The following is a 21,853-nucleotide window of genomic DNA, read 5'->3' on the forward strand; positions in this document are numbered from 1 at the left end:
AAAAACCAGTGATGTTGAGCATTTTTCATGTGTCTATTGGCTATCCATATGTCTTCTTTGGTGAAATGTCTATATAGGTTTTCTGCCCATTTTTCAATAGGTTTTTGGTTTTTTGGTTGTTGATTTGTATGAGTTGTTTGTATATTTTCAAGATTAAGCCCTTGCTTACAGTGGATAAGCAATAAGGTCTACTGTATAGCACAGGGAACGATGTCCAATCTCCTTGGAGAGAATATGATGGAAGACAGTTTGATAAAAAGAATATGTGTATACATATACATACACACACAAATATATACACATAGATATATACACACACACACACACATATATACATATATATATATATAAACTGGGTCACTGTGTAGCAGAAGATGGCACAACATTGTACATCAACTATAATTTTTTTTTTCAGCTTTTTTTAGGGCTGGGCCAGCAACATATGGAAATTCCCAAGCTAGGGGCTGAATTGGAATTGCAGCTGCTGCTTATGCCACAGCCACAGCAACACAGGATCTGAGTCGCATCTGTGACCTACACCATAGTTCATGGCAACAACTGATCCTCAACATACTAAGCAAGGCCAGGGATAGAACCCACATCCTCATGGATACTAGTCCAATTTGTAATCCGCTGAGCCACAATGGGAACTCTGTAAATCAACTACGCTTTAATAATAATAATAACAATAATAATAAAAACTTGCACATGCATGTTTACAATAGCTTATTCATAATTGCTATCCTTCAGTAGGTAACGATAAATAAACTGTAGTATATACAGGCAGTGGAATATTATTCAGCACTAAAAATAAATGAGCTATATAGTTATGAAAAGACATGGAAGAATCTTAAATTCAAATTATAAGTGAAAGAAGCCAGTTGGAAATCTTCTATTATATGATTCCAGCTACTTAATGTGAAGACATATATATTCTAGATGGATACAATACAAAGTTAAGCGGTTGCTTTATGTTGGTGGGAAGAAAAGAAGACTATGGACCCAGAGGATTTAAGGGCAGTGAAAATCCTCTGTATTATACTATTAAAGATTGGTACATGTCATTAAACATTTGTCCAAACCTATAGAATGTACAACACCAAGGGTATAAATTATGGACTTAGGGTGATTATGATATGTTAATGTAGGTTCACCAAATATAACAAATGTACCATTCTGGAGGAGGATGTTGATAAAGGGGAAGGCTATGCATATCTATGGAGAAGAAGGTATATGGGAAACCCCTATTATTTCTCTTTGTTTGGAATCCCAAACTTCCCTAAATATAAAATCTTAATGAAAATATTTATGTGAATATATCATATATAGTGTATGTCTTAAGATTATGAAAGTTAAAAAAAACACCTATATCCACATTGAAAACCTGAAGAAAATATAAAATTCTTAATGGTGAACTCACATGCTTTGCTGTACCAGAAACTTAAGGGTTGCTGTTGTTTTGACCACAACACTAAGGATCAGGAAAAGACCTCTTGAGGTCCTTGAAATCATATCACTTATATGATCACATACCACACCTATCTAGAAACTCTCCCTACTAGGCCAATTACTAGCCTAATGTCTTGGTTAGTCATTATCAACATTTTGGTCCTCATTTTATTTTAAATATGAACATTCAAAATCTCCCTTTTCCTGATAACAAGTTAAAGAAAAAAATAGCCTCCTTTTAAATTTCTGGGAGATTCTCTGAAAGCATGGTTTCAAATACTAAGACTAAAAGAGCAGAAAATTATGGAATTTACCATTTACCCAACACAAATCCTGACTTTTAGACAATATACTATTGGAATAAAGGAATGGCTTATTTAGAGACTCATGATCTAGAAGTTATGGGAGCTGCCTTTTCCAGAAATCTATTAGAATTTGACTGTTTGCAGTTAATGAAGATCGGGAAGGTTGACTACTTGTTTGATTCTTGGCCTCAAACATTGTGTATCTTGGTGAAGTTACCCTGGTCCTCTTAAATCGAACTATTCAATTATTTCTTGACTTGTCATTTTCCTTCTTTTCCTTTCCCAACAATCTAATCTTTTAATTTTTAGGAGGTATGGTGCTTTGGAGTTCATGGTTTTTGCTTTTTCTGTATATATAGTAATAACCATTACTGTCTCTCGCCTAATCATTATATAATTCAAAAAACTTTACTGATATCCGATATGCATAGAGGTGTAGGACTTAACATATTTTGTGAAAAGTTCTTACACATTCAATAGGTTATTTCTTTCAATTTGTAGAAATGCAGATGATGGAAGCTATGAGCCCATACTGACAACATAAAGTATTTAATAGCTTCAATCTAACTTGTCAAAATTATTCCAAAGTGAATTGTAAGAGAATAACACCTTTCTGTATTAAATGTTTACATAGCACCTACTATGTGTCTGGTATTATTCTTAGTACTTTTCAAATATTAAGTTATTTAATCATTATTAATAATAACAGAGTGATAGGTACTATTACTATCACTATGAGTGGTGCAACAGAGGTTAAAGAGAGGTTAAAGAATTGGCCTAAGTTTACATAGCTCATAAGTATCAAAGCCAAGATTCACATTCAGATAGTCTGGCTCTAAAAGATGGTGAATTACTAGCACACTACGCTAAGTTTTTGCTAAAACAAGGCAAAAATGTCCTCAAGGAAGTAGCAGAGAAAAGACTTGAGAGAAGAGCTTCTGGACTGGAGTTCATACACCTTATTACATTCCATATTTGTTTCCTTAATTAGTTTCAAAGAACTAATTAAACCTTCCCAAGGACCTACTCTGCCACCTCATTGAAGGGTTATATTGATGGGAACCAATTTATTCCTTCAATTTGTCAATTGTCTATTTATGGCCTTCTAAGAAAATTAAAGAGGAGATTCTTCTCTATCACAAACCTAAGAAGGCTCCTTTCAATTTCTGATTTAGGTTCTGAGAAATATTAAGCACCTCAGCTAGAGCAAGTTGTCCACAATATAATATACAGAAATCATGAAAAAAGGATTACATATTTAAAAAATCTTTTCCCGTTCAAAATTTTTTCCACAATTAGATGAGAAATTATATTTAGAGTTTTTCTTTTCCCACTTACAAACTTAGAATATGCTCCTAGAAGAAAAAAACTAGGTAGCAGTTTCTCAGGCTACAATTTTCTGAAGAAAGTAATCACTCAACATTTATAATCAGAAAAGAAAAATTACATTTACTAATGAATGTGTTACATTTTTATTAAATGTATTCTACAAAAATATTTTGTTTTTTAAGTCTGTAGTAATGCACAAAAACCTATAAACTGCATCATTTCAAAGAAATGGAACATCTCTATTATCTCTAAAGAATATGCGGAATTACATAATTTTCAATCCATTTCTGCCTCTACGGAGTTATATAAGATAAGCAACATTTTTGCACCAATTCATCAAAAAAGGGAGAATCCTCACTTATTTATGTATTTAACAAGACTTTTACAACTAAGAGGTGACGTTTTAATTTTGCATAGCTTAGCAATGCATTAATATATTTATTTTTATTTTTAAAGTGTACAGATAGCTCATGATACTTTAATGCATACTTTAATGAATACAAATAATTTAAAATTCTCAGTACATTCATTAAAATGATCTTCACATTTACATTTAATATTCTATTGGTTCCAACCCAAAAATTGCAGAGAAAGGAAGGTAAAATATGGACAAACTCAAAAATATCTTCCTTTAAAGACAAATGTCAAGAAACTCTCCAAATTTTCTGTATAACAATAGCATGATAACTTTCAAAGGTCCAAACTGAAGTTCCTCCACATAGCAAACTTGGTGGCTGTGAATTGATGTGCCTTCAAATGTTCAAGGGTTGAAGCAAAGAACAGAAGTTTTGCTTATAATTATCAGGTAAACAAACTGCTTTAACTTCCTAAGGACAGATTATGGTTAGGAAATATTTGAAAGGCCTCTAAACCAGGGCTAGTATTTGTATGTCAAGGATCAATATGATTTTTGAGTAATAAATACATTTCACCTTGCAAGCAGGTGAAAAGCAATTACACTAAGAAAGAGACAAATTTTTTCCATGACTGTTATTAAAGATAAATAGTACTGACAGTATAAGACTTTGTATATTCACTTTTTAAAATAATTTAGAATAAAAAGACCAAAAGCGTTGGAAACAGGATTTTCAAATGCAAAATGGATAGACTTACTGGTACATGCCATGGAAGGCGGGTCTTTTTCAGCTCGAAAGTAACCCTTTTCACACTGACAGACAGAAGTTGCTTCCATGTAGGTTAAACTGTGTGGAGGACATTTAGAACATTTTGTGTTGCCAGCAAATGCTTTATAGAATCCTGGTCTGCAAGCTGTGAAAATAGGAAAAAATAAATTTTTATTACTGCTAGAGCAGTTTTATTTGTACATGTACAACATATTTTAAATTACATACACTTTAGATCTCAGACTTCAGTGTCACATATACACAGAAAAGTCGCTATATGCTAATGTTAATGGATGAAGTTACATGAAGGGTACTTCACACACCTTAGCTGAGGTTATTATGTTAAAATGCATACCTGAAACACATATATGCAAAATAACTGTGCTTACCAAAATGTGGGCATGCCCACATTAAGGGAGATGATTATGTAGTTTGGGGAGATGGCATTAAATAACATTGAGTCACACTGTTTAAAATGTATTTATAATTCATTTCTCCCTCAGCCCTCTGAGTACTCAAGGAGAAAGTCTTAGGGTAGTGCTGGTATATCTTTAAAATCTTTCTTACTGGCTAAATATTTTTTTCAATAAAGTGAGAGCTGGTCTTAGTATCACAGAGTTTAGCAGGACCTAGCTATAGTTTGATAAAATAAATTCATTTTTGCCATGATTATTTTTATTTTGGGGAACAAATTTCTATTCATTATACTGAGATAAAATCATTTAAATGTTTTTAATTAAGTTTAAAAGTGGGTAGAAAAAAATTAAGGAAATAAAGTGCATTTGCTATGCACATATGGCAAAAATCATGAATGTTGAATGCTGACTAAAGTTTTACAAAAAAATCATGAAAATTAAATGTAAATGACTGAAGTTATTTGATAAAATATTTCATTGAAGTTCACTTTCTATTCACTTAATTCCATTTTGTCCTTTTCAGTGTACATTTTCATAGGGATGGAAGACCAAAGAAAAAGGATCCTATGCTACATATGCATCCATTGTCCTGAAGAGTGGGGTGGGGTTTTAATTGATTCTAGTCACAAAGAAATGACTGTTGGCCACTTTCTAAATAACATTGCTATACAAAGTAAAATAAGTATAATTTTCCACTGACATATATTACGTTAAAAATGTTTTAAAAAACTACATATTTTAACTCAATACAGTTCCACAAAATGCTCTATTTAAAAGAGTTCCCGTTGTGGCTCAGCTGGTTAAGAACCCTACATAGTGTATGTCAGCATGTGGGTTAGATCCCCAGCCTCGCTCAGTGGGTTAAGGATCTCACATTGCCACAAGTTGTGGCATATGTCACGCATGCGGCTGTGGTGTAGGCCAGCAGCTGAAGCTCCAATTCGCCCCCTAGCCTGGGAACTTCCATACGCCACAGGTGCTTCTACTGTCTATTCTCAACCCAGCAGGCAGTGATCTCCTTAGAACATACATCAGATTATGTTAACACTGGGCTCTGAGCCTTCCAATGGATCTCTATTCTCCTGGAGTAAAGCCAACTGCCAGGCATTGCATGATTTTGCTCCCCACCCATACCCTGGAACCCTGCTTTGCATCTTCTACCTCTTTTTGTATCAAGTAGTCTGTTCCAGATACACTGGCCTCCTTCAGAATCTTGGGCACCTAAAGCATCCTCCTGCCATGGGGCCTTTAGCACTTGCTCTTATCCAGCTGTCTGTATGGTTTGCTCTGTCCCTCACATAAGGTCTTTATTCACATGTTACTATATTAATAAAGCCTCCCCCAATTCCCCTTTTTTATATTGCAACTCCCACTGCATCCTACCCTAGTAATTCACATTACTCTCCATTCATTTTCCTGTCTCCAAAGAACAACATCTAATACTCAATTTACTTTTTTTAGCCATTTGCTCTAAAAATGTATGCTCTATGAGGTCAGAGAGTTTTGTCTGTTTTGTTTACTGAAGTGTCTCCAGGGCCTAAAAGAATGATAGGCATTATTTAGCCCTCAATGAGTATTTGGTAAATGAATGAATGAATGAATGAATTGCGGAGGGACTCCATTTATTTGTATGACTTTACTGTGCTCTTTCTTCTGATTTGAGCCTCTTCTGTGAACAATCTCTTCTCTTCACTCTCGCCCCATGACCCACTCATCTTGTTAACTCCTAGTCATCTTTCAGGTCTCACATCTTCTAGAAAGCTATTCCTGACTCCCTAGACTAGTTTCTTCAAGCACCCGTGCCTTTTCCATGTTAGTAGTCTCTTGGCAATTACCTGTTTAATGGCTGTAAGCACCACAAGGGCAGGCTGGCACAGTGCTTGTCATAATGTTGGTGCTCAGTACATACTTGTTTTATTGAATTGGGCAGCATGTGAGAACTTTGCTAATTAAATTTCTGCAGAAGATAATGTGTGTCTATTCAGTGCATGTTCTGATCATGGTATAATTCATCTCACTACAATTTTATAGATTATTTTTTGGCTTGTTGCATTACTATAAGGGATGGAAGTGGTAATTAAAATCTTGAAAGTGATTAAACCACAACTCAAAAATGATTATTTTAATATTACAAGGTGAGCTATTAAAAAATCTTTCCAATTGAAATTACTATCCATATAAATTTGTTTTTGTTTTAATTTTAAAAAATTATTTTGCCTACTGCAAAAATACAAATAAAAATTGGAGACTGCTACAGCAACTCTCATCTATCCCTGACTTCAAATACATGTTTACTCAAAATTTCCTTTGAAAACTTTAAAATTTTGAATTTATAAAATAAATTTGGATTCTTAAGTTACTGCACTCTCTATTTTAATATTATGGTTTAGTCTATAATTTAAAAATTAAAGATTATGCTGTTAAAATGTTAGCAAACCATTGCTCCCAGCAGTAACATTCTTTTCATAGAGCACACATTAATGGTATACAGCATGCACCTCTCTTTTTAGCTTGAATCATATTATAACTACTTGATCACACTATCACCTCAACATCTTGTTAACTACCACAAGCCAGACATGGGTCGTATTTTTCTTTTTTTTTTTTTTTTTTTTTTTTTTGTTTGTTTGTTTTTTCTTGGGCCGCTCCTGCGGCATATGGAGGTTCCCAAGCCAGGGGTCAAATCGGAGCTGTAACCTCTGGCCTACGCCAGAGCCACAGCAACGTGGGATTCGAGCCACATCTGCAAGCTACACCACAGCTCACTGCAATGCCAGATCTTTAACCCGCTGAGCAAGGGCAGGGATCGAACCCGCAACCTCATGGTTCCTAGTCGTATTTGTTAACCACTGCGCCACGACGGGAACTCCGTATTTTTCTTATATCCACAATGCTTAGTATACTTGAGGTATATACTTAGTTTTTATAAATGGTAGAAAAGTTGAATGAGTGAATGAATAAATGATTAATTCACTAATGTCTAATGTGAGATTACTAGAACTTTGTGTGTAGAATGAACATTCTATGTATCTTTTAGTGTTTTCAGGTTTTACCTGTATTTCTCTTAAAAATGGGATATCAGTACCTATGTCTTGAGAACTTTTAAATTACTTTCTTATACATCCTTCTTTATTCTCTACCACTTCTATATTTCTATGTTTAGAGGATATGTAAACTTCATTTCCAAGAAACAAACCACCCAAAATAAGATTACTTCCCAACATATGCCAATCCTGGAAAGTTAACTATTATCTGATTCAGTGTTTCTAATATTTTTTTAAGAAAAAGCTATTCAGATATAGACTTTCAGGTTAATTCTTCACTCATTATCTATTTCAATATTCCAAACATTCAAGCTTATATAAATGAGATCAAAATATGTATGCTTCTTTGTATGGACATTTACTCTAAAACATCATTTAGAAATTTGGTTTATTTCCACCTTTTCTTCCTTTTTTCCTCTTCAAATATCATTTTCCTAAAATGCCAACACACTGCTGTGTAGATATATGTTTACCTATGTATGATCAAAAGGATTTAGTATTGTCCATTTTTCAACATTCATATAGTATCGTAAGTTAACTTGAGGTTGTTTTGCTAGTTATCAATTATAACATGGAAATCTCTCCAGGCCAATGGTTGTAGGTAATTCATTGTAATGCATCTGTAGTATCTGTATTAACAACCTCCCAGTTTAGAGAATACTTTATAAACTATGCTGCAGTGAACATCCTGGTGATGATGCTTATATTTCAGTTCCCAAGAGTTCTGGGCCAGGGTATGTTATTATTTAACACATATTTCCATGTTACATTCATAAACACTTCTAAAACTTACAATAATGTAAATGAACTTCTAATCTTTTGTCTTATTAATCCCTGAAATTAATATTAGTCACTCTTTTACCTTTTGATAATAGTTAAGAATTGTTACTTCATTGAAGTTTCCACATTGCTACTAATTTTGCATTTTTTTCATATTTTATTGGTCATTTGGTTATTCTTATCTATGAATTGCCTTTTATATCCTTTGTTCTTTTTCTATTGGTTGCTTGTCTTTTCTATTAATTTATAAGGGCTATTTATTAACAATATTAATGTTATTTTTGTTTTTCACTTTTGGATACCCCATATCATATGGAGTTCCTGAGCCAGGGATCAGATCCCAGCCACAGCTGTGACCTTAGCCAGAGCTGTGGCAATGTGGGATCCATTAACCCACTGCGCTGGGCCAAGGATGAACTTGTGTCTTAGTGCTGTAGACACCACCAATCCCATTGTGCCACAGTGGGAACTCCTGTATTTGTCATTTTTGTATACTTTTTTCTATTAATTTTATAATGACTTCATGTATAAAAAGTCCCATTCACAAATAATATGAAAAACAATAAATTAGGCATAAATTTAACCAATGACATGAAAGACCTACAACAATGAAAGTTACAAGATTTTAATAAAGAAATTGAAGATAATATAAACAAATGGAAGAAAAACCTGTGTTCATAGGTTGGAAGAATATTGTTAAAATGTCCATACCTCCCAAAGCCAAATATAGATTCAATGTAATCCCTATCAAAATTTCAATGATTTTTTCACAGAAATTTAAAAAAATAATCTTAAAATTTGCATGGAAACACAGAAGACCGCAAATAACCAAAGCAATTCTAAGAAAGAAGAACAATGCTAGAGTCATCACATTTACTAATTTCAAACTATACTACAAAGTTGTATGACTTGAAACAATATGTTTCCAGCATAAAAACAGACACACACAGACCACTGGAACAGAATAGAGAGCACAGAAATAAACTGCTGCATAAACAATCAACTAATATTTGACAAAGGAGCTAAGAATACTCAATGGAAAAGATAGTTGCTTCAATAAAGGATGTCAGGAAAGCTGGATAAATCCAGAAAAATGAAATTGGAACTAGCCAGACACAAAAATTAACTCAAAATGGATTACAGACTTAAACATAAGACCTGAAACTACAAAACTTATGGAAGAAAAGCTCCTTGATATTGATCTTGGCAATGATTTTTTATTATTATTACGACAGTAAATCCACCAGCAACAGAAGCAAAAATAAACAAGTGGGACTACATCAAACTAAAAAGCTCTGCACAGCAAAAGAAACAATAAAAAATAACAAACAGGCAACCTATGGAATGGGACAAAATATTTGCAAACTGTGTATTCTGAAAAAAGTTAATACTTAAAATAGGACTCATACAACTCAATAACAATAACAACAAACAGTTAAGTAAAAAAAGAAAAATAGGCAGAGGAACTGAATATACATTTCTTTAAATAAGACATACAAATGGCCAACAGGTACATGAAACTATGCTCAGTGTCACTTATCAGGGAAATGCAAATCAAAATCACAATGATCTATCACTTCACACCTGTAAGAAAGATGATTATCAAGAAGACAAGAGATACATGTTGGCAAGAATGTAGAGAAAAGGAAGCCCTTATGTATTGTTGGTGGGAATGCAAATTGGTGTAGCTGATGTGGAAAACAGTATGGAGGTTCCTCATAAAGTAAAAAAAATAGAACTACAGGTAATCCAGTAATCTTATTTCTGGGCATATATCTAAAGAGAATGAAAATAGAATATGAAAAAGATATCTGTACTCCTATGTTTATTACAGCATTATTCGCAATAGTCAAACATGGACAAGATCTAAGTGTCCATCAACGAACGAATGGATAGGAGTTCCTGTCGTGGCGTAGTGGTTAACGAATCTGACTAGGAACCATGAGGTTGCAGGTTCGATCCCTGGACTTGCTCAGTGGGTTAAGGACCCAGCGTTGCCGTGAGCTGTGGTGTAGGTCACAGACGTGGCTCATTTCCCGCGTTGCTGTGGCTCTGGCGTAGGCCAGTGGCTATAGTTCCCATTCGACCCCTAGCCTGGGAAACTCCATATGCTGAGGGAGGGGCTCTCAAAAAGGCAAAAAGACCAAAAAAAAAAAAAAAAAGGATAAAGAAGCTCTATAGTGATTCTATATTTTAGTTTCCCTCAATAATGCTACAGCTTTATTAGGTAAATCCACATTTCTACTGCATTTATCTCAGGCCTTCCTACCTCTGCTTACTCCCTACTCATATCTACTCCTTAGTTACTCTTCTTTACATTTTTTTTTTTTTTTTTTGTCTTTTTAGGGCTGCACTCACAGCATATGGAGGTTCCCAGGCTAGCCGTCGAATTGCAGCTGAAACTGCTGGCCTACACCATAGCCACAGCAATGCAGGATCCAAGCCATGTCTGTGACCTAAACCACAGCTCATGGCAAGGCTGGACTCTTAACCCACTGATTATGGCCAGGGATCGAACCTGCATCCTCATAGATGCTAGTCAGATTTGTTTTCTGCTGAGCCATTATGGGAATGCCTACATTTTTAAATGGTAGAGATGACCATACTACTCCCTACTTACTACAGCAGGAATTGGTAAACTATTGCCCTTTAGCCAAATCTGGCCACTGTCTGCTGGTTTTACGCCACTTGTGAGCTAAGAATGACTTTCACATTTTTAAATAATTATATAGTACATGATATCCTCAATATTGTCTCTTTGGCCTGCAAAGCCTAAAATATATACTGTCTGTCCCTTTACAGAAAAAAAAAAAAAAAATTTGCTGACACTTTTTCCCCCTAGAATACAGTCCAAACTCAGTTTAGCATTTAAATTCCTTCACAGTTGAGCTCATACCTATTTTTACAAATTTACCTTCCACTGCTATAGAAATTTGAAACTTCTTAGTACCCTCCACATACGTCATAACTAAATTTTAACAGCTTTACTGAAATATAATTGATATGCAAAAAACTTCACATAAAGTGTACAATTTGATAAGTTTCGATGTCTGTATACAACTGCGAAAACTTTGCCATAAGCAAGAGAGTGACTACGTTCATTAACCTCAAAAGTTTCCTTATGCCCCTTTATTTTTGCCTATTTTTGTTTTTATATTTAACATATGTTTCCTTTGAGTAGTAAAAGCCTGGATCTTGCACCTTTCTTCTTAATGCAATCTGGCAACCCCTACCTTTTAATTGGGATTTACATTTTTACATTTAATACATTAAATGTAAATTACTAACATGGTTAAGTTTAAGTCTACCTTGCCATTTGTTTTCCATTTGTCTGTTATTTGTTCCATTTTCTTCTTTTTCTGCATTCTTCTAGATTAATTTCATGCTTTCTACCATTTTATTTTACCCCCTTGTTGTTTCATTTGTTTATTAGCAAAAACTCAGGTAAACACTCATGGAGAGCCTCTGTAAATCTCTGGAATTCCTTTCACAGAAGTACCTTTCCCTCTTTTACTGTCTTATGAAATCTAAGGGTCTTGGGTTGCATGGACTCTTAGTTCTGTCTTCTCAATCCATGGAGGGAGTTTACTGTGTTCTGTCAGGGTCCCTCCTCCTTGCACTATGACCTGGAAATGATCAAAACATTAAGCTGGTAATTTAAATGGTAAATCCAATTGCATATCAATTATATTTCAGGAAAGCTGTTAAAATTTAGTATGATATATGTGGAGGGTACTAAGAAGTTTCAAATTTCTATAGCAGTGGAAGGTAAATTTGTAAAAATAGGTATGAGCTCAACTGTGAAGAAATTTAAATGCTAAATTGAGTTTGGACTGTATTCTAGGGAAAAAGAATGTCAGCAAACTTTTTTCTCTGTAAAGGGACAGATAGTATATATTTTAGGCTTTGTAGGCCAAAGAGTCAGAATTGGAGATATCATGTACTACATAATCATTTAATCAGGGATCACTGTCCTATGTTATTGGATATTGTATGTCCTAAAAACAATTTTTTTCATATATTCTGCAAACAAATTTCTCTGTTTATTTTAGGAAGAAGATGTTACTACACCTTGCAATTAAGAATACACCAGCTGCAAGTAGCAAGAATGCTAGAAGAATAAAATGTAAAATATATAAATATTCTCATAAAATTGCATAATAAATAAGTTAAAACACAGTTTTTCTATTTCAAAAATATGTTTCTGATTTGAGGAACTTTGTTTCTTAAAATAACCACAAAAGACAGGTTACGTATTAAAAAGTTCAAACAAATTTTTATAGAAAAGTATATAATAAAGGTACATACAATGAGTATAGTTATTGAAATACCACTAATATTAATGAAGTACATATCTTGCCATATAATTGCCATTATTGATGTTTGAAATTGTCCTCAGAAAATTAAAGTCTCTGGGTGTTGACTGAAATACAGTTGGAAAGTATTATCACACACATGTGCCACATGTACAGATTTATGTCTGCTAAAAAACAGAATCAAGAAATGTGTGACCTATTCTTTACGTACTTTATTTTAAAAATTGAATTGTTAGGTTATATATTGCAAGCAATGTTTTCTAGGTTTATCTTTATTATTAGAGAATTCTAAGTCAAGGGATGACCAGGAATCCTAGTTGGCATATCATGCTGTGCAGTTCTCATCATCTGATGAAATATTGAATTGTGTCCTCTGTGACAGGAAATGATATTAATGTAATTGACTGTTTTTTACTCATAGGTGCTCAATATTCCATAAGTTTAGATAAACTTGAATGACATATCAGCAAAATATGTGATGAGCATCATTTCTCAAAATGTTAGAACTCAGGAAATTTAATAAATTGGGATAGGCAGTATCATTACTATTTTCCTAGATGCTGTTCTGTAGTTATGAAAATTAAAATTTGCTATCATATAAGTAGAGAAGGCAGGGAATATTGGAGAATTGAAAGAAAAAGAAAAAGAAAAAAGCCCCTAAAACCTAAGGGTAAAATATGCATAAAATATTGTGTTTTTTCCACAATAACCTATTAATAACTACTGAAGGAAAATCTCAATATCAGATACAAATATATTAATAATAACTTGTGGGAGTTTCCATCATGGCACAGTGGAAACGAATCCAACTAGGAACCATGAAGTTTCGGGTTCAATCCCTGGCCTCTCTCAGTAGGTTAAGGATCTGACGTTGCTGTGAGCTGTGGTGTAGGTCACAGACGTGGCTCGGATCTGGCGTTGCTGTGGTATAGGCCAGCACCTACAGCTCCGATTTGACCCCTAGCCTGGGAACCTCCATATGCCATGGGTATGGCCCTAAAAAAAATAAAATAAAATAATAATAATAATAATAATAAATTGTGGATCATGCTTCAAAATATTCAACCTTTCTTGCAGGGGAACTACTTCTTGCAGTCATGAAGAAGATTATTGCCATTTCACTATTTTTTTTGGACATTCAGTAATAACAGTTTCTAACTTTTTATTTCAATATTCCTTTTTTACATACTCCTAAGCCAGAGTAAATTTACTTTTCTAAATAAATAAAATCATCACCAAAGAGAAAAGAACCCGTGCTTCACTGTATGATACATCAGTAATAATAACTACAGCAAATCCATTTATAAGTACTACACATTCAGATCGAGTCAGATGTTGTACAAAGTATTTTGTATACAAATTTTTTTTTAGTTATTCCTACAAAAAATTAGTTACAAAAGATAATAAAGAATGTAGCCTTTTAGGAATTCCTATTGTGGCTCGGCGATAACAAACATGACTCGTATCCATGAGGATGCAAGTTTGATCCCTGGCCTCGTTCGTTTGGTTAAGGATCCAGCAATGCTGTGAGCTATGATGTAGGTTGCATATGTGGCTCAGACTCTTCATTGCTGTGGCTGTGGCATAGGCCCACAGCTGTAGCTCCAATTTGACCCCTGGCCTGGTAACCTCCCAAAAAAAAAAAAAAAAAAAAAAAAAAAAAAAAAAAAAAAAAAAAGAAGTTGGCCACCATGCCAAGAGCAAGGCCAAAGAGCCATGAAGAGAAGCCACATGGAGAACTTAGGCTTTTGGTGCATGGCTGTGGCTGAGCTCCCAGCTGACACCAGCATCACCCTCCAGCCAGGGGGTAAGTGAACTACCTGGGATGTAGATTCTCCAGGCCACTGGACCTGCCCCAGCTGATGCTGCATGAGGAAGAGATGAGCTGTCCTTGCTGAATCTTGCCCAAATTTATAAGAAAAACTAATGTTTATCATTTTAAGTCACTAAGTTTGGGGGAAGGCGTGTTCCTATGCAATGCTGAGTATCTGGAACACTTGCTCAAGGTCCCATGGTACAAGAGCCAAAAGTTGAGCCTAGCTCCATTCCAATCTATAATGTTAATTCTCATCAGAGAGTACACTAGGCACTCATTGCATTTGGAACAGCATGACTACTTTGTTATTAAGAGCAGTGAAAATAGTTCACATTATGGCTTAGCAGGTTAAGAATTAGACATGGTGTCTGTGACCATGTAGGTTCGTTCTGGAGTTGCCAAGATCTGCAACATAGGTCACAAGTGCTGATCAGATCCCATGTTATCATGGCTGTGGTGAAGGCTGGAGGCTGCAGCTCTGATTTGACCCCTGGCCTGAGAACTTCTATGTGCCACAGAGTTAGCCATTAAAAGAATAAAAAAGAGCAGCGAAAGACTGAACCACAACTTTTAAAGGACAATTGGTGATGATATTTGGATTATAAATAATTGTTGTAATAAAAAATACTCTTGTGGAATTTAATTGACAAAGACAGTTTTAACTAATGGTTTTATGGTCTTTTAGAAACTGTTCTTTTCTTTAAGAAGCAAAACACATACGGCTTTATACAGATCATTGGAAATAAAAAATGTACTCCCCAAATTTTATTTAATTAAAAAATGCTTTATCTAAATACATCCCCTCATTTTATGGAAAAAGTGAGCAAGACACTTTATCTTTCAACAGAGAAATAAAGAATAGCCTCATCATAAAGTGGCTTGTATGCATGATTTCAACATTTTGACCAAACTCACTCATCACTGCTCAAAGTCTCATGTACTCTGACACTTCAGTAAAGTTAGACAAGCATATCTTCTGCTGGCTTAGCAACAAATTTACAATCCATTCTTCAATCTGACAATTCTGAATGTCCTGCTGTCACATATTTGGGGTATTTCTGTAGCTGAACACTGCAAAAAACTAATGTAAAAATACTGAACTATACACTATAAAATCTTTTACTAACAAGAAAACATACATCTTCTTTTTATAGAGTCACTAAGCATATTGATATAATTGATAATTGATAAAATAATTACAATTTATTATACACTACAAATTGGTGTTTCACAAACACTATTATATTTAAGACATAAAAAATTAGTGATGTAGATATTAATATTTTCATTGCACAAATGAGACAAAGGCTATAACAGTTGCTCAGGGTCACAGAGATGATATATAAGCAAGCAAGAATTTGAAGCCATTTTCTGATTCTTTAGCCCAAACCTTGAAACAACAATGATCCTTATATAAATATATATGTATATACACAAATATGTACATACAAATATTTGTCATACATACATCTATATATAAGTATTCCTAGCAATGCCTATGCACATTTTTCCTTCCTCTCTAAGCTACCACTGAAATTACCATCTAAATCATATTTTGACACTTGCTATTTTTAATTTGATATAAAGAGGAATGTCTTTTCAACTATATTGTTAATTACTTAAAAGTAAGGTTTTTGTATATGCCATTACACTGAGACAATACTATAGATAGACAGAGCACAGGATCAATTTGAATCTATCTAGCCCTTAACAAAGAATTCAGATAGTATCCCTTCCTATTTTCCAAAGAAACTTGAAATGATTATTTACATCATTAGCTGATGGTTCTTTTACCTGAGAAGACAGATCCAAAAAATATTACCTAGACCAATGTCAAAGAGTGTACTGCCTATGTTTTCTTCTAGGAGTTTTATGGCATCAGGTTTCACATTTAGATCTTGAATCCATTTTGAGTTTATTTTGTATATAGTGTGAGAAAATGTTCTGAGTTCATTCTTTTACATGTGGCTATTCAGTTTTCCCAACATCATTTATTGAAAAGACTGCTTATTCCCTGTTGTATATGCTTGCCTCCATTGTCATAGATTAAATGACCACACGTGTATTGATTTCTTTCTGACCTTTCTCTTCTATTCCGTGGATCTATGGTCTGTTTTTGTGCTAGTACCATGCTGTTTTGACTACTGTAGTTTTGTCAGAGTCTGAAATCTGGGAAGGTCATACTTCATTTATTCTTTTTTCCTCCAAATTGCTTTAGATATTCAAAGTCTTTTGTGGTTCCATAAAAATTCTAACATCAATTGTCCTAGTTACCTGAAAAAATGCTATGGGTATTTTGATAAAAAAAAAAATTGCATTAAATCTGTAGACTGCATTGGGTAGTATGAATATTTTAACACTGTTAATTTTTCCAATCCATGAACATGGCATATTTTTCCATTTATTTGTATGCTATTCAATTTCCTACATCAAAACCTTCCGGTTTTCAGAGAAAAAGTCTTTCACCTCTTTAGTTAAATTTATTCTTAAGTATTTCATTCTTTTTGATATTATTGTAAATAGGATTTTTAAAATTTATTTAACAGTTTATTATTAGTATAAAATAATACAACAGATTTCTGTAAATTAATTTTGTATCCTATAACTTTGGAGAATTCATTTACTAGTTCTATTAGTTTTTTAGTGGAGTCTTTAGGGTTTTCTAAATATAGTAACATGTCATCTGCACATAGTGAAAATTTTACTTCGTCCCTTCCAATCTGGGTGTCTTTTCTTTCTTTCCTCTCCTCTCCCTTCCCCTCCCCTTCCTTTTCCTTCCTTCTCCTCTCCTTTCCTTCCTTTCCATTTTGTCTTGGCTGAAACTCCCAATACTGTATTCAATAGAAATGATTATACTGAACATCCTTGTCTTGTGATCTTTGAGATCTTTTTCACTGATGTGTATGATGTTACCTGTGGGTTTTCATAAATGGCCTTTATGATGTTGAGACATGTCCCTCTATACCAACTTTGTTGAGAATTTTTGCTATGAATGGATATTGAATTTTGTAAAAATCCTTCTTCTGTGTCTATTGAGATGATCATGATTTATATCCTTTTTTTTAATTAATGTGGCCCATCATGTCAATTGATTTGTGGATATTGAACTATACTTTTGTCTGTAATAATTTCCAGGCGACTATGGTGTATTATTCTTATTACGTGTTGTTTAATACAGTTTGATGATATTATGTTGAAGATTTCTACATCTATCTTCATCGGGGATATTGGCTTGTAATTTTCTGTTTTTGAAGTATCATCCTCTGACTTTAGTATCAGGGTAGTGATGGCCTCATGAAATGAGTTTGGGAGCATTACATCCTCTTCAATATTTTGGAATTGCTTGAGAAGTGTGGGTATCAACTGTTCTTTATATGTTTTGTAGAAATCCCCTGTGAAGCCATGAAGTTCTGGAATTTTGTTTGTAGGGAGTTTTTTGATTACTCATTCACTTTCGAAACTAGTAATTTGTCTGTTCAAATTTGCATTTTTTTCAGATTCAGTCTTGGAGGATTGTATGATTACAGGAAATTGTCCAATTCTTCTAGGTTGTCAGTTTTGTCAGTGTAAAACTTTGCAATATTCTCTTGTAATACTTATACTTCTGCAATATTGGTGGAAACTTTTCCTCTTTCATTCCTAATTTTGTTTATATGGGTCCTCCTTTTTTCTTCAATGATCCTGGATAAAGTTTTATCTTTTTTTTTTTTTTTTTACATTTTCAAAAAAACAGTTCTTGGTTTCATTGATCTTTTCTATTGTTTTTGGTCTCTATTTTATTTCCACTTTGATCATTATAATTTCTTTCCTTTTGTTGACTAATGGCTTTGTTCTTTTTCTGATTATTTTGAATGATAATTTATGTTTTTTATTTGATATTTTTGTAGGTAGGCCTGTATTACTATAAACTTCCTTTTAGTAGCAAGCTATTTAGTCTTCATGTGCTTCCATTTTTTTTATTTTTCTTCCTGTAACTGATTTCTAGTTTCCTACCTCTGTAGTCTGAAAAGATACCTGATTTAATTTCTATATTCTTAAATTTGTTGAGACTTTTTTTTTTTTTTTTTTTGGTGGCCTAGCATGTGATCTATCCTGGAAAATGTTCCAAATTAAGTTAAAAAGACAGTTTATTCTGCTATTTTTGGATGAAATTTCCTGTAGGTATTTATTAAGTCTATTTAATCTAATGTGTCAATCAAGGCCACTGTTTCCTTACTGGTTTTCTGTCTGAATGATCTATCCATCAATGTAAGTGTGGTGGTAAACCTCCTACTATTATTGTATTATTGTCAATTTCTCCTTCTATGTCTGTCAATATTTGCTTTATATATTTAGGTGCTACTGTATAATGTACAAATTAGCTTATGAATATTATATCCTTTTATCTTATTGAAACTTAATCATTACATAATGCCCTTTTTGTCTTTCATTAGCGACTTTGTGAGTTCTCATAGTGGCTCAGTGGAAATGAATCTGACCAGCATCCATGAGGATGCAGGTTCAATCCCTGGCATTGCTCAGTGGGTTAAGGATCCAGCATTGCCATGAGCTGAGGTGTAGGTCACAGATGGAGCTCAGATCTGGCATTGCTGTGGCTGAAGCATAGGCCAACAGCCACAGCTCTGACTGGACCCTTGGCCTGGGAACATCCATATGCTACAGATGTGGCCCTAAAAAGAAAAAAAATACAGTAATCATTAGAGACTTTGTTTTAGTCTACTCTGTCATATAAAGTATCTATTTTTAATTTTGTCATTATAATTATGATCTGTCTTTCTGTGTATCTCTTTGGGTTCATCTTGTTTGGGACTCTCTGTACTTCCTATACCTGGGTATCTGTTTCCTTCTTCAGGTCAGGGAAGATCAGTCATATTTTTATCAAATACATTTTCTACATTTTTCTCTCACTCTTTTCCTTCTGGGGCCCCTATAACATAAACATTAGTAGCCTTGATGTACTCCCAGAGATCCTTCAAACTCTCCTCATTAATTTTTTTCTCTTGTTACGGTTCTGATTCAGAGATTTCTACTATTCTATCTTCCAAATCACTTAAACATTCTATATCACCCAATCAGATATTAAATAATTTTAGTTTATTTTTTATTTCAGTTACTGTATTTTTCAGCTCTGATTGGTTCTCTTTTATATTTTCTAGTTCTTTGTTGAAGTTCTTAGAGTATTCATCTAGTATTTTCCCAAGTTAAGTCTTTTTTTTAAATTATTGCTTTGTACACTTTACCAGGTAAATTTTTATCTCTATTTCATTAGGGCTTTTTCCCTGGGGTTTTATCTTGTCCTTTCATTGAAAACATATTTCTTTGTGTTCTCAGTTTGTTTAATTTTATCTCTCTCTCTCTCTCTACAAAATTAGGTGAAACACTCACCTATCCCAGTCTTAAAGGTGTGTCCTTGTGTGGGAGTACTACTATATAGCCTGCATGTGCCCAGTGGCTTTGGCCAAAAAATTGGATCTGAACTGAACATAGGATGTATTTGTTCCCACAGTTCACTGGCAGCTACTACCATGGTGAGAAATAGGTCTTGGGTTTAGAGTGGCTAAAGCTTGAATGATGTGCTCAACTGGGCTTCTCTAGGCTCAATAGTGGTGGCTTCCCTAGCTGGGTGGGACAGTGGGCCTGAAGGGCTGGTGCAGGACCCCAAGGAAGTTGAACTTCTTCCCTAGGTGATGGCTGTCTCCACCTTGTTTGTTGGAGGTATGCTCAGTGCCTGAGTGCTATACCTCTGAACTGGCTCTGCTCCTTCTGTGGTGCATGTGCACACATTGGCAATGGAAGTCTCTGTCTTAGCTGAGAGTAGTGCTGGACCAGGAGGGGCTGGGTTAGGAGCTGGACGTGGGCTGGGGGAAGCATGCTGGGGCCCTCCTTGCAGGCTGGCCAGAACACCAGGCAATTTTCATTCTGATGCCTCTGTACTGGGACTGGGAGCAAAGAACTCTGTGCATGTGCTCTTCAATGGCAGGGTGTGTGTTTTTTACCACCCTCCCATAAGCCCCATTAGTTTTCAAACCTGCTATAGAAGCTTTTTGGATCCCAGGGCTGGGACTTCTAATATGTGGCTTGAACCCCTTGGTCTCCAGGAAGGACAGATCCCTTAGCCTGTGATAGCCACCTCCTCTTCTAGGTCACCAGTGCAGGCTTCTCCTTTTCTTCTACCAGACCTTGTGTGGTTCTTCCTTTACGGACTTCATTGTAGAAGAGCCGTCCGCTAATCTTCAGGTCATTCAGGTTGTAAAACCATAATCATTAGGTAAAAACATTTCACCTGTAGCCCACCCTCACTAATCAAAGTTGTTTTAATTGTTGCTATGAAAGACTTGCATGTCTTCAAGCAGCACATAGCATAAAAAATAAGACATTTGCCTGAGTTGTTTTATACAAACTTGGAGTCAGCAGTGTATAGTTCAGACTGAGTTGGCTAAGACTAGATATGGCCACCAATCCTTCAACCAGACATGTTCAGTATTCATTTGAATGTGTAGAGGCGTGTAGCTTAGTTATACCTGTGCAGAACAATTATCATATCTTTTTTCAATAACTTTTCCCCTCACTCCTCATGCCTCATACCTACATACTCCTTTATTCTTTATCCCATAAATACCCTGGGCACCTTGCAGGTGGATTTGAGATTTGATTTCCCATCTCCTCACTTGGCTGCCTTATGAACAAACCATCTCCTTGAGGAAAACCTCATTGTCCCAGTGTTGTGGCTTGCTGTGCATTGAGCAAAACTAACCTGATTTGATATAGTTGCTCTTTATATGGTTGTAGTTTTGATGTGTTTGTAGGGGAAGGTGGGCTCAAGTTCTCGCTAATCTTCTATCCTGATCACCACTTCTATTCCCATGTTTGTATGCTGAATAACAACTATTGATGTACTAAACAGTAGTTTATTTACCACATTTCTATTAATATTTTAATATAGTTTACCAGAACCTTGGTTCACACTTCATTGAAATGTTTTGTACGCAGTGAACTAAAGTAAACTGGAATGGCATTATCGATCAAGTGAAAGTAGAGAACTAATGATGATCTAACATGGTTTGGATATGTCAGATTCTTATGGATCACAAGGGCACATCCAAAGGTAAAATGCTGTATGCAGCAACAGCAGACACTCAAGACATAACTTCCAATGCATTACTTGCAACAGCTCTATATGGCTGTGTGATCAGCAGAAACTAGGATGTGCAGGTTTTACAGATGTGATGTGTCTGATAAGAATATGGTCTCTTGATTTGGCTCATATCTAGCTC

At 34.6% G+C, this 21,853-nt stretch overlaps 1 protein-coding gene across 12 annotated transcripts in view; it reads right to left on the reverse strand.

Annotated features, from left to right (window-relative positions):
* The window catches only part of EPHA6 (EPH receptor A6), an 876,888-nt gene that overhangs the window by 518,103 nt on the left and 336,932 nt on the right, over positions 1-21,853 (reverse strand). For all 12 annotated transcript variants that reach the window (XR_002337953.1, XR_002337952.1, XM_021070704.1 and 9 more), the window contains one exon: positions 4,197-4,352. Coding sequence is in view for 10 of the 12 variants with exons in the window: in XM_021070704.1 (XP_020926363.1) it covers positions 4,197-4,352 (156 nt within the window). In the remaining 2 variants the exon portion in view is untranslated. The remainder of the gene's footprint in view (positions 1-4,196; positions 4,353-21,853) is intronic.

Source organism: Sus scrofa, chromosome 13 (genome assembly GCF_000003025.6).
Source record: "Sus scrofa isolate TJ Tabasco breed Duroc chromosome 13, Sscrofa11.1, whole genome shotgun sequence".
NCBI lineage: Eukaryota > Metazoa > Chordata > Mammalia > Artiodactyla > Suidae > Sus > Sus scrofa.